This window comes from Mixophyes fleayi, chromosome 6, assembly GCF_038048845.1.
Source record: "Mixophyes fleayi isolate aMixFle1 chromosome 6, aMixFle1.hap1, whole genome shotgun sequence".
Lineage (NCBI taxonomy): Eukaryota > Metazoa > Chordata > Amphibia > Anura > Limnodynastidae > Mixophyes > Mixophyes fleayi.
Window position 1 is genome coordinate 5329699 of NC_134407.1, and position 20513 is coordinate 5350211.

The 20513-nt window shown below is 41.0% G+C and overlaps 1 protein-coding gene across 4 annotated transcripts in view; it reads right to left on the bottom strand.

Moving 5' to 3' along the window:
- Window positions 1-6079: 6079 nt before the first annotated feature.
- Window positions 6080-20513, bottom strand: part of VTI1A (vesicle transport through interaction with t-SNAREs 1A) — a 243383-nt gene continuing 228949 nt past the window's right edge. For all 4 annotated transcript variants that reach the window (XM_075215696.1, XM_075215694.1, XM_075215697.1 and 1 more), the window contains one exon: window positions 6080-8344. Coding sequence is in view for 2 of the 4 variants with exons in the window: in XM_075215694.1 (XP_075071795.1) it covers window positions 8251-8344 (94 nt within the window). In the remaining 2 variants the exon portion in view is untranslated. The remainder of the gene's footprint in view (window positions 8345-20513) is intronic.

The following is a 20513-nucleotide window of genomic DNA, read 5'->3' on the forward strand; positions in this document are numbered from 1 at the left end:
ATGTTTATGGCTCAATTAAATTAAATTGGGTATAAGGGGAAGACTTTGGTTAGGATCACATTAAGGATTTAGTTGTTGTTAGTGATATATATAGGTTACCTTTAAGATTTAGTTTTCAACTTTGTATTTTTTTTAATTGATCCAGTATCAGACTCCCTTCATCAATGTGTGTGTACTGATGTTAACTGCTTAATGATTGAGTTTGGTGTTCAGCACAATACTAGTGGTGACTGTTTATTGATTCCTGGAAGAGCTGTCTGAAAGCAGCGTTACTCTGGGATGGGAACAAACTCCCGTCACTGCCTCTGGCCTATGCAGCGGACATGAAAGAAAAGTATGAGAGTATGGCAGTGTTGTTGGAGGGAAGGATGAGGATCATGGATGGAATCTTTGTTGTGGTATAAAGGTAGTTACGCTGCTGTTGGGTGTGCAAGGTGGATTCACACAGTACTGCTGTATTCTGTGTTTATGGGGCAGCAGACACACTAACAATCACTGTATCACAAAGAGGTGGCTGGAGAGAGAAACCGTTGTTGCTGGAGAGAACAATGTCAAGTACTCTCCATTGGTTGAGCCGCATAAAACCATTTTACCTCCGCTTCACAAAAAGTTTGGCCTGATGAAGAATTCCGTGAAAGCTCTGGATAAAGGAGTCCAGGCTGTCCGTTACCTGACGGAACAGTCTCCGAAGATAAGTGAAGCAAAGCTAAAAGTGGTCACATTTGTAGGCCCCTAAATAAGGGAGCTGCTTACAGATTTAACGCTAAATTGACGGAAACGGAGTCTGCTGCTCGGTCCTCCTTCAAGGCTGCTGTACGTGGATGATTAGGGAACAGAAAAGAGGACAATTACGTGTCCATCATCAATGAACTATTGGACAACTACAAGAATAAGGGTTGTAGAATGTCACTTAAAATTCACTTTTTATATTCCCATCCAGACCTTTTCCCTGATAACCTGGGTAATGTGAGTGATGAACGGAGGGAAAGCTTTCACCAAGACATTCTGTGTGTGTGTTAGGAAATTTAGACCGAGAGCTCCAATGGGGCAGGGACTGATGTGAGTTCTCTGTACAGCGCTGCGGTATTAGTGGCGCTATATAAATAGCTGCTGCTGATGATTCTGACAATGGATCATCGCTACAAAGGATGCTGGGACCCTACAATGATGGGGGACCACTGCTGCTTCCAATGAGACACTGTACAAACAGAAAGCGTCAACATCCCATTTCCCTAAAGCAAAGTGACTTTACATTTTATCTTTTATGAGCAATCACGTTATAGCTAATTTGGATTGTTATGAGTTTCTGAAGTTTTTTTTCTGCACTTTTTAAGCGTTTCTGTAGTTTTGTTATTATTATATAAATGAATACGATGAGAATATTTCAATTCTATAGAGATTAATTGAAAAGTTAATTTGTCTTAATTTTTTTCAGATACATTATCACTTCTGTTACTTGTGTGTATCTAATAAATGTGACGTTATTTTTCCACTGAATTCAGTATTCCTAAATTAGGTGAAAACACATTCACATGTCAGATACAGAGAATATTTTAAAATTTGCTGAATAGTGTTAGTAGGAAACTGATTGTGGCCCCTGACACAAAAGAACAACAGTAGTTGTTGGGAGCAGATAGATTTTGTTAGACGTGGTGACGGCCTGTGGATTACTTATCCAGTGTAGATCATACTTGCCAACTCTCCCGGAACGTCCGGGAGACTCCCGCATTTTGCGAGAGTCTCCCGGACTCCCGGGAGAGTGTGGCAATCTCCCTGATCTGCCCACTTCGGGCAGAATTCGGTTTAAACGCCGCGATTCACCCGGAATCGCAGCGTTTAGCCCCGCCCCCGCTGTAAAATGACGCGATTTGCGTCATTATGTCACGGGGGCGGGGCCAAAATGACGCGATTTCGGCGCCCCGCCCCCTGCACGCCCACGTCCCAGCCGGCATCTCCCGGAAGAAGAAAAGCAAATGTTGGCAAGTATGGTGTAGATCCTGGAGAGCTTGAAGCATCACAAAAATGGACATGATTTGGTTCCTCTAAGACAACAATCAATTAAAAAAATGTTTTTGTGGCCCAACTGTAAAAAACAAATAAAAAACAATAGCTGGGCCTCTTATGTAGACTTATCAGGAAATATATAACATTTTGACACTAATTTTACACACTGCAGTCTGAGATCTCTGGCTCAGCACTAGAGACCACCCTGAGTGTGTCACAAACAAGTAAGAAAACATTTGCGATAATAAAAAAAAAATACGTTCAAAATAAAAAAAATTATAATCTCGTTAAATATTTAGAATAAGTGACGCAATCTCTGTGAACTACAATCAATGTGATGACAAACTTACAGAAGTTTCTTAGGTCACTATTTATTTGCAAACCAAAAACCCATCTTCAGTAACATATTTACTTATAAAGTGCATGATTGACATTGAAAGAGTCTTCCATCCACCTCCAGGACATATCATTGGACGGGTCACCTGACGACACCCGGCCAATCCCGTTATCTCAGATAAACTTCAGATACAATTATTTCCGTTTAAATAGAAAATTGTTAAAACCATTTGAAATAGGTTTTTCTAGTTTTTTTTTTCTTTTTACGGAGGTGGGGGGGGGGGGGGCAAAAAAAAATAATATTCCAATTATTTTTCTTTGCAAGCTCTTGGATCCAACTTTGTCGTTTAAAGGGGTTAACGTCAGCCTTAATTAAATATTAAAGCGTCTCGATACCACCCGCTATTGTTGCCCCTTAGAATAAGATATAATCTATTTTTTGACAAGTTTTCATCTTTCTCTGCGGAAGACGCAACATGAAACCAAATCAGTGGCAAAGAGCCAGGTAATGAATAATCTATTTCATATTCCATCACTGCTCAGAGCCCAGAATGGAAGTGATTCAACGGCAGCGATAGGTACCACATGACACAGCTAATGTTTAAATAATAGTATAAGAGTAAGAGAAGAAGGAAAAAAAAAAAAAACCAGGGATAAACAAATCATTAGCCCTTAACAGTAGTTTAATGCAATTTGTTAATGAACATAATGGTGGGGACTAATAATGAAAGAAAATAAAAATCTCTAAACATGCGCCAAGATACCAGTGATGCTCAATTACTTCCTTGTCAAGTTTTTATGATTTAATGAGCCCCTCTGGGACTGAAGCCTGTCAGTCAGTCCTGACTTCTTGACACCATTACAACTTCAAATAGAGCAGCAGGCAAGCTGTTTTCCTCGGATTGGAAATACTGAAATGATCTGACAGGTTTAAAGAAAAGAACTGCAAAAAAAAAAAAAGGAAAACGACAGAAAGACCGACACAGACACACAGCACCGTTGCTGGTCGCTCCCCCCCCCCTCTTATTTTATAAACCTGGAATACAATTTCAAGATGCTGTTTGGTAATGATGAGATTCCAATCATGCAGGTCGCTCTCTGATGAGACGCGGCCGCCCTGTCCTCCTGCGGTTGCTAGATTTTTTTTCTTTTACATTTTTTTTTTTTATATCCCAGTTCTCTCCTTATTTCTTTACTTAATGATAACCCTCAGTGGACTGGCCCCGTATGGGATAGCTAGAGCTGCACTATTTTGTTCACCATTAATTTAAGCCTTTGATGCCCTACGCTCTGAAGCGGCGGCAAAGGGAGTCCCCCCCCCCCCACCAAGCTGGTTCTGGGGGAAAAAAAAAAAATAAGAATTCAACACGCCGTAAACAGAATAGTAAATGGATTTCCGTCCCAGAGACGAGGACGGACGTCAGGGTGGTTTGGCTTTGTGCTCCTACGTCCCCTCAATCAATCCACCATTTATAAACGCTTTAAACATTTAATCAGTGCAATTAAGTGCCGTTTAATTCTAGATGAGTCATGTGCTAGGAGATGATTTTATCACACGGAGGCTGAGCAGAGCCGGGATATCTTCACACGGGTCTGTGTGCTGTTTCTAGGTGTCTATTGTAATATTAACCTCTCTCTGGCTCCTTCAGCTTCTGTGAGAGGTGTCAATGCCCTGGGACTGTAGGAAGAGAAGAGGGGGTTACGGGATAGACAGGAGTGAAAGTGAGAAGCGGGTCAGAGATGGGCGAGAAGAACAGTATAGGATGGAAGGGACAGGATACAACTCAAGAGTATGGAGAAGAGTGGGGAAATAAGGTAAAAAGAAGTCATGAAGACTGGATGAGAAAGTAAGAGAGAGAATTAATGGAGTTATAATATATATAGTTTGTTTTTGGTTGACCATAGTGATTCCATTTTTCTTTTGGTCAACTCCGGCACCCATAAGATCTAAATCTCATTCCTGGTCCTCAGGACTCCCTCAAAGAACATGATCCCACACCTCCTATCTGGAACACTGGTGTATTAATCAGTGACTGGTTCATTCTAATAGATCCACAACAAGGAAGAAGAGGAACTCTGATCCTCGGGTAACCCCAAAAAGGTAAAATTTGGAAGATTTCCTTCTATGTACCACAGTCAAATGTATTAATTCACCTGTGATTAAGATAATCTCCAAGACCTGACCTGTTAGGAGATCTTGAGGACTGCAATTAAGAAACCCTGGAGTAGACCACTGAATTACTTCTGGATTGAGCCATGTTGCACCAGTTTTCAAACTGTTTGAGGTTCATGAAGACATCAACTGGTGCATCGGCTGTGTGATCGTCATAAAAATGGACAAAGGGAGGAAAATTGCTCCTAATAAGAGTCGCAGGTTAGGCTTATGTGACCACCAAGCCTCTACTGATCCAGACACTGAAATCATTAATGGGTGATCAGAATGAGTAGAAGACCTCATAACAGGCCTCTGATTCTTTGCAGAATTGAAGAACAGAACAGAAACCGTAACAACCGTTCTGGTTACTTAAGGACCGGACGAAAGACAACAGGTCTGTTATTACCTCTTCACAGGAAGACAGCTGGGAATAAATGATGTCACTTGCGCTATTTGTCTCCAAAACATCTTATTAGTGAAGTCCTTCTTCACCAGCGGAGCTGTGGACGAACCATTTCACATTACTTGGCCAGCTGTCCAGATCTCCTAGCCACATTATAATTATTACTGAATGTTCAAGCAGCCAAACTGCAGTAAAGGTCATGGACATGGTCATCAAACACATGATACCAAAAGTATAATCTTTCTGTCATATAAATCTTTTGTTAAATGTTATAGATTGTGCAGGTTCGGCAGCTTCTTATTTTAAAGCTTAACTCAGCAAGTCAACTACCAGAGGATTGTGCAATGACACCAGCTATAACAAAGACACAAGGCCATTCCTTGAGATTAGAAGAAAGAAGGTTTCACTTTCACAACTATAAAGGCATTTTTCAGTAAAAGTAGTTACACATATAAATAATTCCCCAGTTAGATTGGTGTTTGTAACGTAGTTTCAGTTTTTTTCTCATTAGCAGAACTTTTATGGGCTTTTCAGATAGAATATAGTCTATAAACACATTAGGACTAGTGACACAACTGAGGCACACGAGGTTTACAACCAGAACAACATAAAATAATCACAGTACTGCATGTAGGACATAAAAGGTAAGGTATATAACTGTTGTACAGCACATGCAGAAGGCAAGAAAGGACGTACAGGTCGACATGATGGGATTGGACAAGATGACAGGTGGAGACAAGGTCTTGCTTGCAAGAGCTTATCATCTAATGGGAAGGGATGAGCCTGAAACAAGAAGAAGGGGGAGAGACAGAGTAAAAATGTAGTCAGCAGGAGGAGGCTGAGCTAGAGAGAGAGAAGTTAGGTGGGGACTGGTAGGTTTAGATGAACAGGTGAGACTGAGGAGCATTTAATACTTTCGAGGCTGGTGGAGAGTCTGATTGTGGACGTGTATTCCATAGGTAGGAGCAGCACGGGAGAAGTCTTGGAGGCAGGAGTGGTTATCATTGCAGAGTTATCTATATATTGTGCTTGTAATGCTCATTGAGTGACTGACTAGTGTCTGGTTGCTGCTTGTATACTGTAGGATGGTGTCCTAACCGAACAGTGGTAGACTCTCTACCCATTGTATGCCAAAACATTTGTGAGTACCCATTAAAAAAACTGCACCAGCGGACACACTGTTGTTGTTCTTTGAATTTTAATAATATACTTTTATTGCATTACACTTGTTTATACATAATTCATTTAAAAAGAAAATTCCACGACTTCACGCCACAACATATCAGTAGACACAAGCGAATGTTAACGGACTTGGGGTGAACATGCAGCTCAGGGGTGTGGTTAGCCTGTTGTATCTAAAATAAATTATTCAGAGCACTGGTAATGAGGTCAGAATACAACACATGATAATGGCTTTAGTATAACATAAGAGGTATTTAATGAAACCGCAGTCAATTGTTCTAGTATTAAATTTCGTAAGGACCCGGCCATATAAACTTACAGAACATTGTTAAAATGTTAGTACTGGTTAAACAATAGATATGAACAAGCCCCTGGGCCCCCTAGGAATGTGTAAGTACCAGTTTGGCCTGTTTAGAAGATACCGGATACTCTCTGGTGATGTCATTGCACATCGCTCTTCTTGATTCTAAAATGTCTAAACCGGCCATCCTTCGTGCTCCCACCGTGGTAGAGAGAGGAAACAAGCCAAGCAACCCAGAGCCCTCGCTGCATATTGGGGTCACCATAGTACCCCCGAGAGCAGCTAGTCCGGTTGGCACTACTGCTAGATACACTGCTAAGCCACGGTTTTATACAAACTACATCAAATGAACAAACGGGCAGTGTCAAAATTCAGTAGTTCCAGGTAGGTTGTGTTAATGGACTTCACAGAGGTGTCTATGTGACTCTTATTATTTATTTCTATAATATTATCTGAGAGATTGGATGGAGCTATGTTTATGTATATGTTTGTGGTTTTAGCTTTATGAGGTCTGCTGAGTATGACTAGAGATGGAAAATACTAAATGTGTCTTCACTAAGAGAGACAGGATTAACACAAGATTGTAATTTTCCTCTATTTTATAATAGGTTTAGGAAACTAGTAGCGTTTCAGTAGAAGCAGAACTGAAGGTCCCAGCATGCCCTACAGATCTCCTACTGGCAGGCCATGTAGGGAGCTGTAGTCCCACAAGTGGACTCTCTTTAATGGAAGACCTAGAACATATCTGACTACTAGACTCTATATCACATCCACTGACTTCTACACTCCGTCTGGCCTGGACAACGCTGGGTGCGGTCACCTACCCCCAGGAATTTACTATGGAGGAGAGAGGTTATATTAAGGGGTGTTGTCCAAAGTTGAAAAACCCTTCAAATAAAGCCGTAATTCACAGGAAAGACAAGAAATAACAGGTAAAGTAAACACTCAACAAGCTTAAATCATTGACAGAAATAAAGAATGTTTGATTAAAATGTACATTAATTCAAATATCTACACTTAGAGCGACAAAACCGTGTTCTAGATCTCTTGTTTGCTGGTTACATTGTCACAACTTGATCACAATGTAAACATCAGTCTGGCCGTGCACTAATGTATCATTTCCCTGGAGGATCTCTCAGCTCGCACTAAAGTAACAATAACACAACTATTACAACCATCCTACTACAGCCAACACAAAGATAATAGAGGACGAGACATAGGAGTGTTCAATAATTAGCCAATCTACAGTCACAGTCTGTCATATTACATTGTCTTAATTACCCTTACAACATTGTATCAACAAAATATTATATTCCAGTCACTCTACTGGGTTTAAAGGGATTATTATGATAGAAATTGTAAGCCTTTTATTGATAGATGTTAAAATGATGAACGTGCCTGCAAGACATACTTGCTTATGTTTATGGTGATTGTAATATACATCAGATCCACATGAGGAATACAGGCCTGAACTAACCGCTGACATACATGTGGAATTTCATAAAGAGAAAGGATACAAAGCAAAATCACTAAGAAATATACAACTTCACACCTAAACAGTGACCTAGCTTCGTGTAGGTTTACATTGCATCGTACTGGAAGGTTGGAACGGGCCACTATCCCCCGTTGGGTAAATTTAGACCTGGACAGAAAAAGGGGCGTGTTACGGGATTAGACTTGAAGGTCCTCAGTGGGTATCAGACAGTTTAGGAAAATAAAACCTGCAGTTTCGGGGTATTGTTCCGTGGCCGAGCAGAAAGAGCTCTGTCAGTCCAGGAGGATGATTCATTGGAACACTCTGTCTTAATTACTCGGTGTACGCAGCACAACGCTCCGCCGCCCGCTCTGCACGGTGAAGTGCGCACAGGATCAGTGTCCACGAACAGAAAAATAAATTGCCAAGACGATGGTGAAGACGATGATAATTCCCAGGACAACAACTAAGACCCGATTTTGGATGATTCTAAAAGTAACAAAACAAGAAGACAAAAGGAGAAGATTGTTAGTTTCAGACTTCAAATCGGAAAAAATAAAACTGCTTTTCAGATGAACAAAGAGACTGACACATTGACAAACTTCTCTCTTTCTACTAGAAGCGGAGACTCAATTGTCCTTTCTCCACAATGCCCAATTAATTTAGCTGTGTTAAGGATTCCTGCCGTGTGTTTCTGTGGCAGTGAACAGGCGAAAAGCACTGAGACAGAAGCAATAATTGACATGAAAAAAATATTAAAGGCATTCGAGCCAAATCACAAGGGTGAGACCTGATGTGAAATTGACTTCCGTGTGTCAGGCGTTGGGAAGTGCGTTTGCTTCATGTAAACTTGCTCAGTCGGAATTCAGCAGAGCTTTTGGTAGGAAATGATCTGACGGGGACATAGACACAAGCAGAGGACGGGGACAGATATAACAAGATAAAACACCAGCTTTCAAATAAAATATCCTACTCCAAAGTGCCTCATCGGTCAGTCTGCAACTGCTAAGAAACATTAGTTTTTCTTTCATTATGTATAGTATGGTCACATTAACATTACAATAAAGATATAAACGTCTAAATTCCTATTCAATAAACATTGTTTTCATTACAATACACGCGTAAGCGCCCACGAGCCTTCTTCATCAGCAGCTGTGATTGGCTCCATCTTTTTAACTTCTTTAGACTGGACAAAGAACTTGCACTAAGAATACGTTTTATTTGATACATTTAAATTTATCTCTGGTGAGACTGGCGTTCATTTGTCTGAAATCGTGTCAGTGCTTAATGTAGTCACACGAGCTCAGTATTGAAGCCTGAGTGTGGCCATGTCCTCACCCAGTTTGGGGTTATTGATGTGCAGTTAAAGAACGGTGGGAAGTATAGGTATCATAGAGTGATCTACGAGATGTCTTTTATCCTGTTGGAGAAGGAAATTCTGTTTTCTAGGATTATGGTTTATAGTGACGTTTTTAATAATTAATGCCAAAGCCAGTATACATTTATATGTATAGTTACATTAATGCTGTTTTCTAAATTCCCTGTTGACTGTTTGGTTCTGAATATAGTATAATAGATATTGGTATGTGTAACATGCTGGGCACTGCTGGTTATCATATGCTGCACACAAATAGGTGTGATATGCTGGGCACTGCTGGTTATCATATGCTGGAAATAACTGTGTGTGTGATATGCTGGGCACTGCCGGTTATCATATGCTGGACATAACTAAGTGTGCGATATGCTGGGCACCTCTGGTTATGATATGCTGAACACAAATAGGTGTGATATGCTGGGCACTGCTGGTTATAATATGCTGAACACAAATAAATGATACGCTGGGCATCATATGCTGGACACAAATAATTGTGATATGCTGAGCACTGTTGGTTATGATATGCTGGACACAAATAAATGATATGCTGGGCAACATATGCTGGACACAAATAAGTGTGATATGCTGGGCACTACTAAGTGTGTGATATGCTGGGCACTGCTGGTTATCATATGCTGGGCACAAATAAGTGTGATATGCTGGGCACTGCTGGTTATCATATGCTGCACACAAATAGGTGTGATATGCTGGGCACTGCTGGTTATCATATGCTGGGCACAAATAAATGATATGCTGGGCATCACATGCTGGACACAAATAAGTGTGATATGCTGGGCACTACTAAGTGTGTGATATGCTGGGCACAAATAAGTGTGATATGCTGGGCACTGATGGTTATCATATGCTGTACACAAATAAGTGTGTGATATGCTGGGCACTGCTGGTAATGATATACTGGACACAAATAAGTGTGTGATATGCTGGGGACTGCTGGTTATATGCTGGACACAAATAGGTGTGTGATATGCTAGACAATGGTGGTTATGATATGCTGGACACAAATGAGTGTGTGAAATGCTGGGCACTGATGGCTATGGTAAGATTAAGATTTTGGAGAAATAATGGTGTTAATGTCAAATGATATCTATGTCTAGGACACTATATTTTATTTATTCTTTATTCACATTTATCTATATAGCGCCAGCATATTCCGAAGTGCTTTCTAATTGGTAACAAACAGTAATAAAACAATACTGGGTATTACAGACAGAGATGTAAGAGGGTGTAACATGAATGCTTACAATCTATAGGAAAATAGGAGTTTCTGTCTATATGATACTAATACCACCATCATTTATATCATGATAGGTGCCACATATTCTGTTGCGTCAGACAATCATCTAACAGATATGACATAGATGAATACAATAAACATAATAACATGTACATGAATAAAATTAAGCCTAATAACATGTACATGGATAGTCATGAGCCTTCAATTACAGTCAGCACAGACAGAGGTACAATTCCATGCGTGTAAATGAGTAGGAGGATTCAGCTTAGGACAAGACAGGTCGTACAAGGGAGACAGAAAGAAGACATAGGGCCTGATTCATTAAGGAAAGTAAAGAAAAGAAAAATTAGTCACTTTGAACCTTGGCAAAACCATGTTACACTACAAGGGGCGCAAATTACTTTATTATTTTTCACATAAGATAAACACTGGCTGTTTTTTCACGTAGGACGCAAATACTTGATAGCTCCATTTTTACACTGACAATAAAAGTTGATCTAGGACATGCCCTACCCAAATTATAAATCTGTCCTCACATTTTAAATTTACCTCCCCCTCCAATACAACATGGTTTTGTCTAGGTTCAAAGTTACTCTTTTTATTGCTTTACTTAATGAATCAGGCCCATAGGGTGGAGAGGACACTGTCCATGAGAGATTAGCAATGCTGGGACGCCGATCTGCTCTCAAAAGGTTATATATATACGACAACTTTATACAACGTGCAACTTTGATACAAAATAATTGTGTATTTTAATTATAGTTAACTGTGTTAAACAATGATAAAGAAACAGACCCCACCGTTTCTGCTGACTGATTGCAGATATTGTGCACAATAGGAGGGACTACCACATTCTTCTATATACGAGCTGAGTACTCTGAACTTTGCTAGACTCAGAGTTGATAGTCTGTTGTGGCTGATCTGCGAGTCCTGAGATCATCTGGTGGCCTCAGAGACTCGTTCATTATTCGTGTCCGCTGTATAATAGGAACCACAGAGCCGTAATTGCTGGTAACATTTGCTAATAGCTTCTGACAACAATGGATGTTAATAACGAGTAAATAACTCTTCATAGACCGAGGTGGAATGAAATCTCCACCCTTGTATCAACACGACAGATATATCACATGTGGTTTTATTGTTACCATAAAGCGAGTCCTAACTTTACATAAAACAGGGCCGACTACTACCTTTACTCTGCTACAACTAACAGGAATATTACTTGTTGCTTTGATATAGTTTTAATTACTTGCATATTGTAGATACTTGTTTACTTAGTATATCTTCTGGACATTTGTTGTTAAATTGTAAACCCATAAGAGTTAGGCTTTCCATGCTCTGATTGGTTAGCTGTGGACAGGCCCCCTGCCTGTCATTTACTATGGCTGCTCCTAGCGGCGCGTGTCACTACTGAAGTAATGGAAAACGAAAGAGGAAAGAGGAAACGGGAAGATAATCCCTAACAATTTAGGTGTGAAATGAAGAATACAATGTGGGATAGTGGCTGTCAGTGCCACTGGGATTTGTGCAATATACTACAATACTTATTTTTTTTCTCAAAGCTTTTGTTTAGGAAATTTCAATTACAAACATAAACATATAACAGATTGAAGGATGTGGAACACAATCACAATGGAAAGACAGTAAGCATCACAATAAATCAGATATACAATCTGAGAAGTATTGAGTTTCAGCTTAATATACATATATATATGGAGTTTTTTTTAAAATTGGAGGTGGGAGGGGGGGTGAATGCCCCAGATGAGGGGCAACACCTAATACAGGTGTGTGAGGCCGGGTTCTTAGCAAGGGCTCAACTCAGTGGATGGGGAGGGGGGGCTGGCAACCTGTGCAGGAAATACTATAAGTGCTTTACTGGGGGGGGATTTCAACCCCCCCAGTAAATGTAGCTTAACATTTCACTACCCAACACCCACGAACAGGGGTAGGAGGAGCCCCAGAGCATGGGATTGGAGGTTGAGCAAAAGGATGGTGCTCCTCTTTCTTACACAGGTAGAGTCAAGGTAAGGGATTGCACATGTGCAAATTTGGGGTATGAATCCTTTTTTTTTTCCAAATAAAAATGACATTTAACTATTTCTGTTTTTCCTTTTAAATAATTTGTGGAAAGGTTTTAAAATATTATTTTGAATGGACATGACACTCATTACAATACTTCCTGGATTGGTGGCAACAAAAGATAACTTCAATCTATTTTAACTTCAGAATTTGCTACAAAAAAATAAAAATAAATGGGAAAAATGTGTTGGGGACTGAATACTTTTTCAAGGCACTGTAACAACATCACTTGTGTATTATAAGTGCATTATTGAGTTTTACAACAGTAATGATATGTAGCAATTTTCCCATTTCAGATCTTTATGTATTTGCAGCTAGGGTGTAATATAGACACACACTAGGCATCCTAGTTCCTGGACCCCAGAGGTGGGGGGTGTATGACGGACACTGTCCCAGGAGCTGGACTCTCTGTCCCCGCTGACAGGTAACAAAGACATCACATTTGCTGATACATCTTCCGCTTTAGTGTCTGTGTCCAGGCTCCCAGCAGGAGATAAATGGGCTGCTGTGTGTTCATTTATCACTAAATGCTGAACTCAGATCTGTCTTCTCTCCCCTTCCCGAACAAACACAAGTCTCCAGCAATGACAGCTGATAGATTGGGGCGGCCAGCGGCACTCGGCTAATTACCATACATTGGAGCTGCTGTGCTTGGCACTTCGTGGGTCACTGATGCTTTTTCTAACATTTAAGGGTCTGATCACTTAACCTGTGTACTGATGGATGGAGAGGAGGCTTCTGGAATTCTAACTTTACTAAAAACCTTAACACAAATGATCAAATTCTGCCAGTGTTCCTTTATCCGGCCTTACGGTAAGGGGGTGAATGTAGCAGGATAGTTACAATGTCAAACAGGAGATGAGAGACTCATAGAAAACAGCAATTTCATAAATTGCAAACAATTGTGTTCTGCTATCCTGTCTGCTACCAGTAGCTGCTTTCAGCAATGTAACTATATAATTTATAGTCCATAGTGCACTTGTGCCCTAAGTGTATACATCAATACTGGCTTAGAGGCCTTTTCACTAGAGATGCACTGAATCCATATTGCAGAATTCTGCTTAATGCCAAAACAATTCCAAACTTCAATCTGTTACTAAAATTCATCAGGAGGGCTAGAACGAAAAAAATCTATTTATTTTTAGCAATTTACCAGGGAAACTACCAGAAAACCAGTATTCAGATATGATTGCCGAATCTTATGGTTTCTCTGACCATACCTAATACAGATACAACTTCTTAGTTTGGTCAAATCAAAGCATCTCTTCAATATGATTTTGGTAACATGTAATTACATCTTTAAAGGACGTCAGATAAAAGCTATATTTGAAGATTTGAAAAGGATTTTCTCTAATAAAAAACAAACAAACTTTGCTTTTGGCTGAATTATACTATAAAGCAGCTTTACCACCTAGGAAAATATTTCCTTAAGGTGCCCCCTCCACCTACCTGCACAGTACATCTGCCGGTTCTGTAATATATCTCAGCAAATTGTTAACCACCATTATTACATGGGGGGGGGGGGGGGGGGTGAGCAGAGGACCAACCATATGCTGCAATATCAACACCCCAGCACCGGGGTTTACGGTTGGGACTGAGAGTCCTAGATCTGAATACAGTTTTCCCCCCATTAAAAAATTGTTGGAGATGGACGTCAACTGTAACTGGAAACCTTACAAAATCAGACACAGTGACATCAATTTACCTGAACGGTACGATCAACTCTACGTGGCCAACTTTCCTTCACGCTACGATAATATTCAACAAATGTTCTATATTCCCTGGATTGGTACCGGATCAGCGCCACAAGATAGACTGGCAGGTATGGTACCAATCTTTAAAAAGGGAACCAAATTGGACCAGGAAATGATAGATCTGTGAGTAAATGACTTGAAGGGATTCTCAGGATGTGATTTTGAAATATATTGTAGAAAATAATTTGATCCAGTGTCAGCCGGGTTCATGAAGGACCGGTCAGCTCTAACAAATAGGATTAGTCCTATGAGGAGGTATCACTCTGCATCTTGCAACAGATGGGACATATTTGCATTTTGTTCATTATTTTTCCACATTGGTACAGTTTGGTACATGAGATGAGAGTACTAGTGGGAAAACATATATATGGGGAGAGATCTGGTTACAGTATAGAGGACAAAGGGTCGTTATACATGTAACACGTTCTACACTGGGCTTTATACATGTAACACGTTCTACACTGGGCTTTATACATGTAACACGTTCTACAGTGGTTCCTAACGGACTTCTCGCAGCAAGATCCATATACAGGGCACGGGGATACCAGCTGTTAGTGTAAGGAAGACAATTTCATAAACATAGGAAGAGTTCTTTACAGTAAAAGGTGGTTAATCTGTGCAATGCCTCATCACATGAAGGGGTACATTTGCGAATAATAATAAAATGTCTTGGATGCCTTTCTTAAATAATATAATAGAATAATAGAAATAGAATGTAACAGTACAATCTTGTTTTTTTTTTAGTTCATCTAATCACTTAACAGTGTCTTGGACGTGTCACTTGCTGCTAGTGAATTACTAAGCTTTATATTCCTTAATATTGGTTTAGCTCACAAAATAGAAGCCACCACCGTCTATAAACACCAGGGGTAATTGTATCAATCTGCGGCCTTGAGAAATCAACGATTTTCAGTGATTTTGCGTCAGGTAAAGATGTTCCAGTATTCAGTCCCTTAACCTTGATCTCCCCAATAAAGGTGCGGGGATTAGTGCACAGAGGTAGTGACACGGGTGGGGTGCACAGTAACCGGCATCAGAGACCTAGGGCTAGATTTACTAAACTGCGGGTTTGAAAAAGTGGCGATGTTGCCTATAGCAACCAATCAGATTCTAGTTGTCATTTATTTAGTACATTCTACAAAATGACAACTAGAATCTGATTGGTTGCTATAGGCAACATCTCCACTTTTTCAAACCCGCAGTTTAGTAAATATACCCCTAATATTAACATTCAGGACGGCTTGTACGCTGCCACCAAGAGATGCCTCACGTTCACAAACACTGCTGCTTTCAGAGTTACATAGCACAAGGACTCAGGCAAATTGAAACTCTGCAGTAAAATATTAATATCAATACGAATCCCCAATTTCTGCCGAGTCTAATAGGGACTAATATTACTCCAGCACAGCAGGACTGACAACCATTTTATTGGTGGGATAAGGGCCTCAAGGCATCTCAAACATTAATTTACAAGAAAGAAATTGTGGGCAAAAATGTGCTTCGTTTACTGCATATTTGGGAGAGCAAAAACCGCCTCCCTTATGTATAAACAGCAATCGTCTCCTTCGTTAGCCCGGATCCTGTACGGCAGATAAATACTTCGCAGCGACAACTGGATTTGTGCATTTAAAAGACGAGGTAACCTGTACCGGTGCCAAATCCTTGTGAACAGACGATGCTGAGGTGCGGGCGATGCCACCTGGACGGGCTAATTGAAAGTCTGTGGTATAGTCGAGCAAATCAGAATCAAAGTTTTGTGTTTCTAGGAATTTGTAAGTGGGTTTTTGCCTGGCTGGGACTGCGCATATGATGAAGGAAGCAGATTAATCTTTTAAACGGGGATTAGGAACAAAGCGTTCATCTGACGGAGTATAGTCTTATTATATTCCTTGGTCTGTCTATAAAGCTGGTGGATGTGCAGTGTTACATTGATGCAAATCGCAGTGATGGGAATAGAATGGATCCACTCCCAGGTGACCCTGATAAGAGACTTACAATGCAGGGTGTACTCCAAAAACTGGGCGACAAATCATCACAGAACTTTAAACAACTATATTTTCACGAAATCTGTCATAAAAATATATATGTTTTGCCTAGAAGCAAAGGAGGGCGGCACTAAAATAAGAAAATATGTAAATAAACAGATGGATTAAACTGTTGGATAGTACAGATCTCTGACGGTAGAATACCACCCTATATCTTGTACAATCCCTGGCTGCAGGGATCTGAGCCCATATACATCATAGGCATTACTATCAGGCAGGGTGAACATTAATGGAAGCTATTCACAAACGATATCCTATTTCCTGCTTTACTAACAACCTCCCTACTGTATGTACCCATCTAGACAAATATACCAAAATCTCTGGCCTTGCACTAAACATCCAAAGCACGTACCCTCTCTCATGGCCAGAAAGTAAGGTGAAGATGAACTGTGATCTCTAATAGTATGTCACCTAGATTAGATAACATGAGATTAAGCTTTTCCTCCACCTAGCCCACAAATTAACCAGCCATTGTTCCCCCCCCCCCTCATCCAGGTGCCAATTTAAATATGTTGACAGTTTGGATTTAGATCTTGGTCATTCGCTGGGATCATGTCATTGTCCTAAGACTTGGCTTAACCCCCTTAAATTTCTATTAATACGTGTATTAAAAGCCCAGTACAAGGTCCCGTCTTGCTTAGCACCTTATGAGTCTCAGAGTCTCGTTACTGTTTCATAATCCCAATATTTTTGACTTGTCAAAAAGCCGCCATTTCTGTGGCTGTAGATCAACACTAATCACTCCAGTGAGACTGTCCCGGTCCCCTAGAATTCCCTCCATAATAACCTAATCCCGGATATCCCTCTGGCGGAAAGAAAACTGGTGATAAATATTTTTCTTGTGTCTGGAATAGTGAAATCTTGGTTCACGACTACAATCTTCAAACTGATAGACCAATGTCTGTTTTCACCTTTACTATGTTTTAGACCGACAAGCAAAATCCCCCAAAATACGGGAGCCAGTGTTTGGGTACATTTTTCATTGCAAGCCTCAAACATAACCAAATAACTGGTTTGGTGAGAGGGGGTACCCCCCCCCCCCACCTCCCCATATTATTCCTTTCCACAGAGTCCTCATCAGGCACTTAAAACACTTTCTTTAGGGATTTTATTAGCATTAAGTTTTATACATTGGATTAGTGTCGTTGATCTGTTACTTTAGGGAGCTGGATGAATGGGATTTGTCCAACACAGTGGCTCAGTGGTTATCACTTCTGCCTCACAGCACTGGGGTCATGAGTTCAATTCCCAACCATGGCCTTATCTGTGTAGGGTTTGTATGTTCTCCCCGCGTTTGCGTGGGTTTCCTCCGGGTGCTCCGGTTTCCTCCCACACTCCAAAAACATACTAGTAGGTTAATTGGCTGCTATCAAAATTGACCCTAGTCTCTCCCTCTTTGTCTGTCTCCCTGTCTGTCTGTGTGTGTGTGTGTCTATATTAGGGAATTTAGACTGTAAGCTCCAATGGAGCAGGGACTGATGTGAGTGAGTTCTCTGTACAGCGCTGCGTAATTAGTGGCGCTATATAAATAGATGATGATGATGATAAATTAATGCATTCTATATATAATATTTGCCACATTTCATAAAACACTGGGGAACAAAAGGATGAACAAGGTGCAGAAATTCCCCCTACCCATACATGAGTGAAATTTAGTGTCCCCAAACTCCAAATTTATTTTTCTGACTTTTAATAGGTTACTAGTTAGTGTAATGCAAAAAATAGTTAGTGTCATCTAACAGTAGCGCGGCGCTGTCATGTTTCTGGTGACCCTGCGATACCGGTCGTCAAGTTTCTTTATTCCTATTACCCTCCTCATCCTGACACAGAAGTGACATCCCTCCTTCCACTCAATCTTAGGGCAGCAACTATCACAACACACAGGGGTCAGCCACTCCCACAGCCAGGGGTCAGCCACTCCCACAGGCTGCAATGATCCATCACTCTGAAACCTAGTCCTTTTATTATCAAGGGAGACAGATCTTAATGCCTACACGCTTATCTAGTACAGAAACATTGGAGTGAAATTACAGCATGTTATTTCTATGCTGCAACCTAACAAAACCGGGTTCAAAACGGTTGTAGCCATCTAGAACTGTGTACTTGAAACTTTGGGATCGCTATTTATTCCCCTACTGCCGAAACCGAATAAACTCAATTTTATTTCCCAGCACACGTTCACAGTGCCCAACAGGGTTTGTGACATCAGGAGGAACTTATGACATTATAGACACTAGATTCCCTCGTAAATAAGTTACCTACAAAACCTGACCGTGAATCGTGTTGGGTGCAATTCTGTAAACTGTTGTCAGTCCCATGACCGCGCCTGGAAATCACTCCTGGATGGAATATACAGTCAGGACTTCTGAAGACCCGTCTTATAGGAGGCATGCAGGACCCAGAGGAACCCGGGTACGCACATTTGGCTACGGGACGAAACCGAAAAAACAGATTGCGAGAAAGCCCTGCTCTTGTTTGTGTATTGTAATTGCAGACGGGTTATTAAATAAACATTCTCTGTATTATTCTTTCCTTTAAAGTGCAGAATGCTGATAGATAGTATGCTCAGGGGGAAATGCAGCTAAAAAAGCTGGAACAATAGTGGGCATTGACTAAACCCATCTGTACGGGAGCCAACAGACCTGTCACTGATAAACTCTGCCGGTGGGTATTCAGGTGTACCAGAGAGGTGGACAAGGCCACCGCGAGCAGACACTCCAGAATTACAGGCCAGCACGTCAGTACAAATTCATCTGAGTGGTAACTTTTTACCCGTCAGACCGGATACACACTGCAAAGATGCCTTCAGCATGCACAGCAAGTTTACAGGGTAAATAATTTAAGAAAGAATATACATTTGAAAGAAGACACCCATTGGAACAGCCAGGACTAAAAAGCCTCGGGGCAAAGACTTGTTCATTTGCATGCTGAATTTTATTAACTTTGTATACGGCTGCTTTAAAGAACGTACGTTTCAATTAAAGGAAGTGTGGAACAGAAATATTAAGCATATTACAGCTTTGTTTATTGCCGGAAACACGTTGCATTAACTCTTGCTGGTTCCAGGATCAATCCTGCATCGATAGATTGAGCCCTCAGCATAAAACACCAACACTTGGGGAGATACTGAACCTAGGATATTCATACTGTACATCTAGGTCTGTTTCCTGAATCACAACCACATTATTCTCAGATTCCATCCAGAAGTCATTAATTCCTGGTTCCCGAGGAAGGCAGGGGTGTAAGTCTGCAGCTCATGAGATATTCAGAACGGAGCGTAGAATTCTACAACTGGGGTGCAGGATTGTCCCAGGGGGGTTGGCCCTTTGCTTTTCACCAAAATATTTATATTCTGTGTATTTAGATGTTCAGCAAATACAACACACAGAATATATAGGAAATATTACATATCATGTGCTGGCAAATTCTAGAGACCAAACTGCCCTGCAAAGAGAATCCAATGTAAAGTGCTATAGATGTCATTAGAGGGTCTCCTTCATACGGAGTAAGTCGGCTCTGCATCACAGATCATAGGCACTTACCCATGTACAAAATGTAGCTGCACATGGGCTTTGTTTAAAAACAAGTCAAGCTTTAAAGAGGTTATCCACTTTGGAACAACTACCCTTCTTTAGTAACACTTTGGGGCAGGGGCGGATCTAGACTTTATGTTTAGGGGGGGGGCGATTTTTGCATAATCACGCCCCTCCTTTGCTCTGATTGGCTGGCCCGCATTAAACCCCGCCTTCTGCCCGCAATTGGCCACGCCCCCTCCCGCTGTAATCGCCGACTGGGACCACTCTGATTGGCTGGCCCACATTTAGCCCCGCCCCCCGCCCCTCCCATTTTGATCGGTAGCTAGGACCTAGCTTTTTGCTGCTAGGGGGGGCGAATGCCCCGATCGCCCCCCCTGGATCCTCCACTGCTTTGGGGTACATTTAGCAAACCTTATAAAAGAAAAAATATAGGTGTTACCCAAAGCAAGATTCTAGCTATCATTTCCTAGACTATACTAGATACATGATAGCTAGATTCTGATTGGTTGCTATGGGCAACACTTCCACTTTTCCTTTTCAGAATGTTTGATAAATGTACCCCTTTTGTTGGGGGTCCCTATACTGCACTCCGCTGTCACGGAAGTGATCTCCAT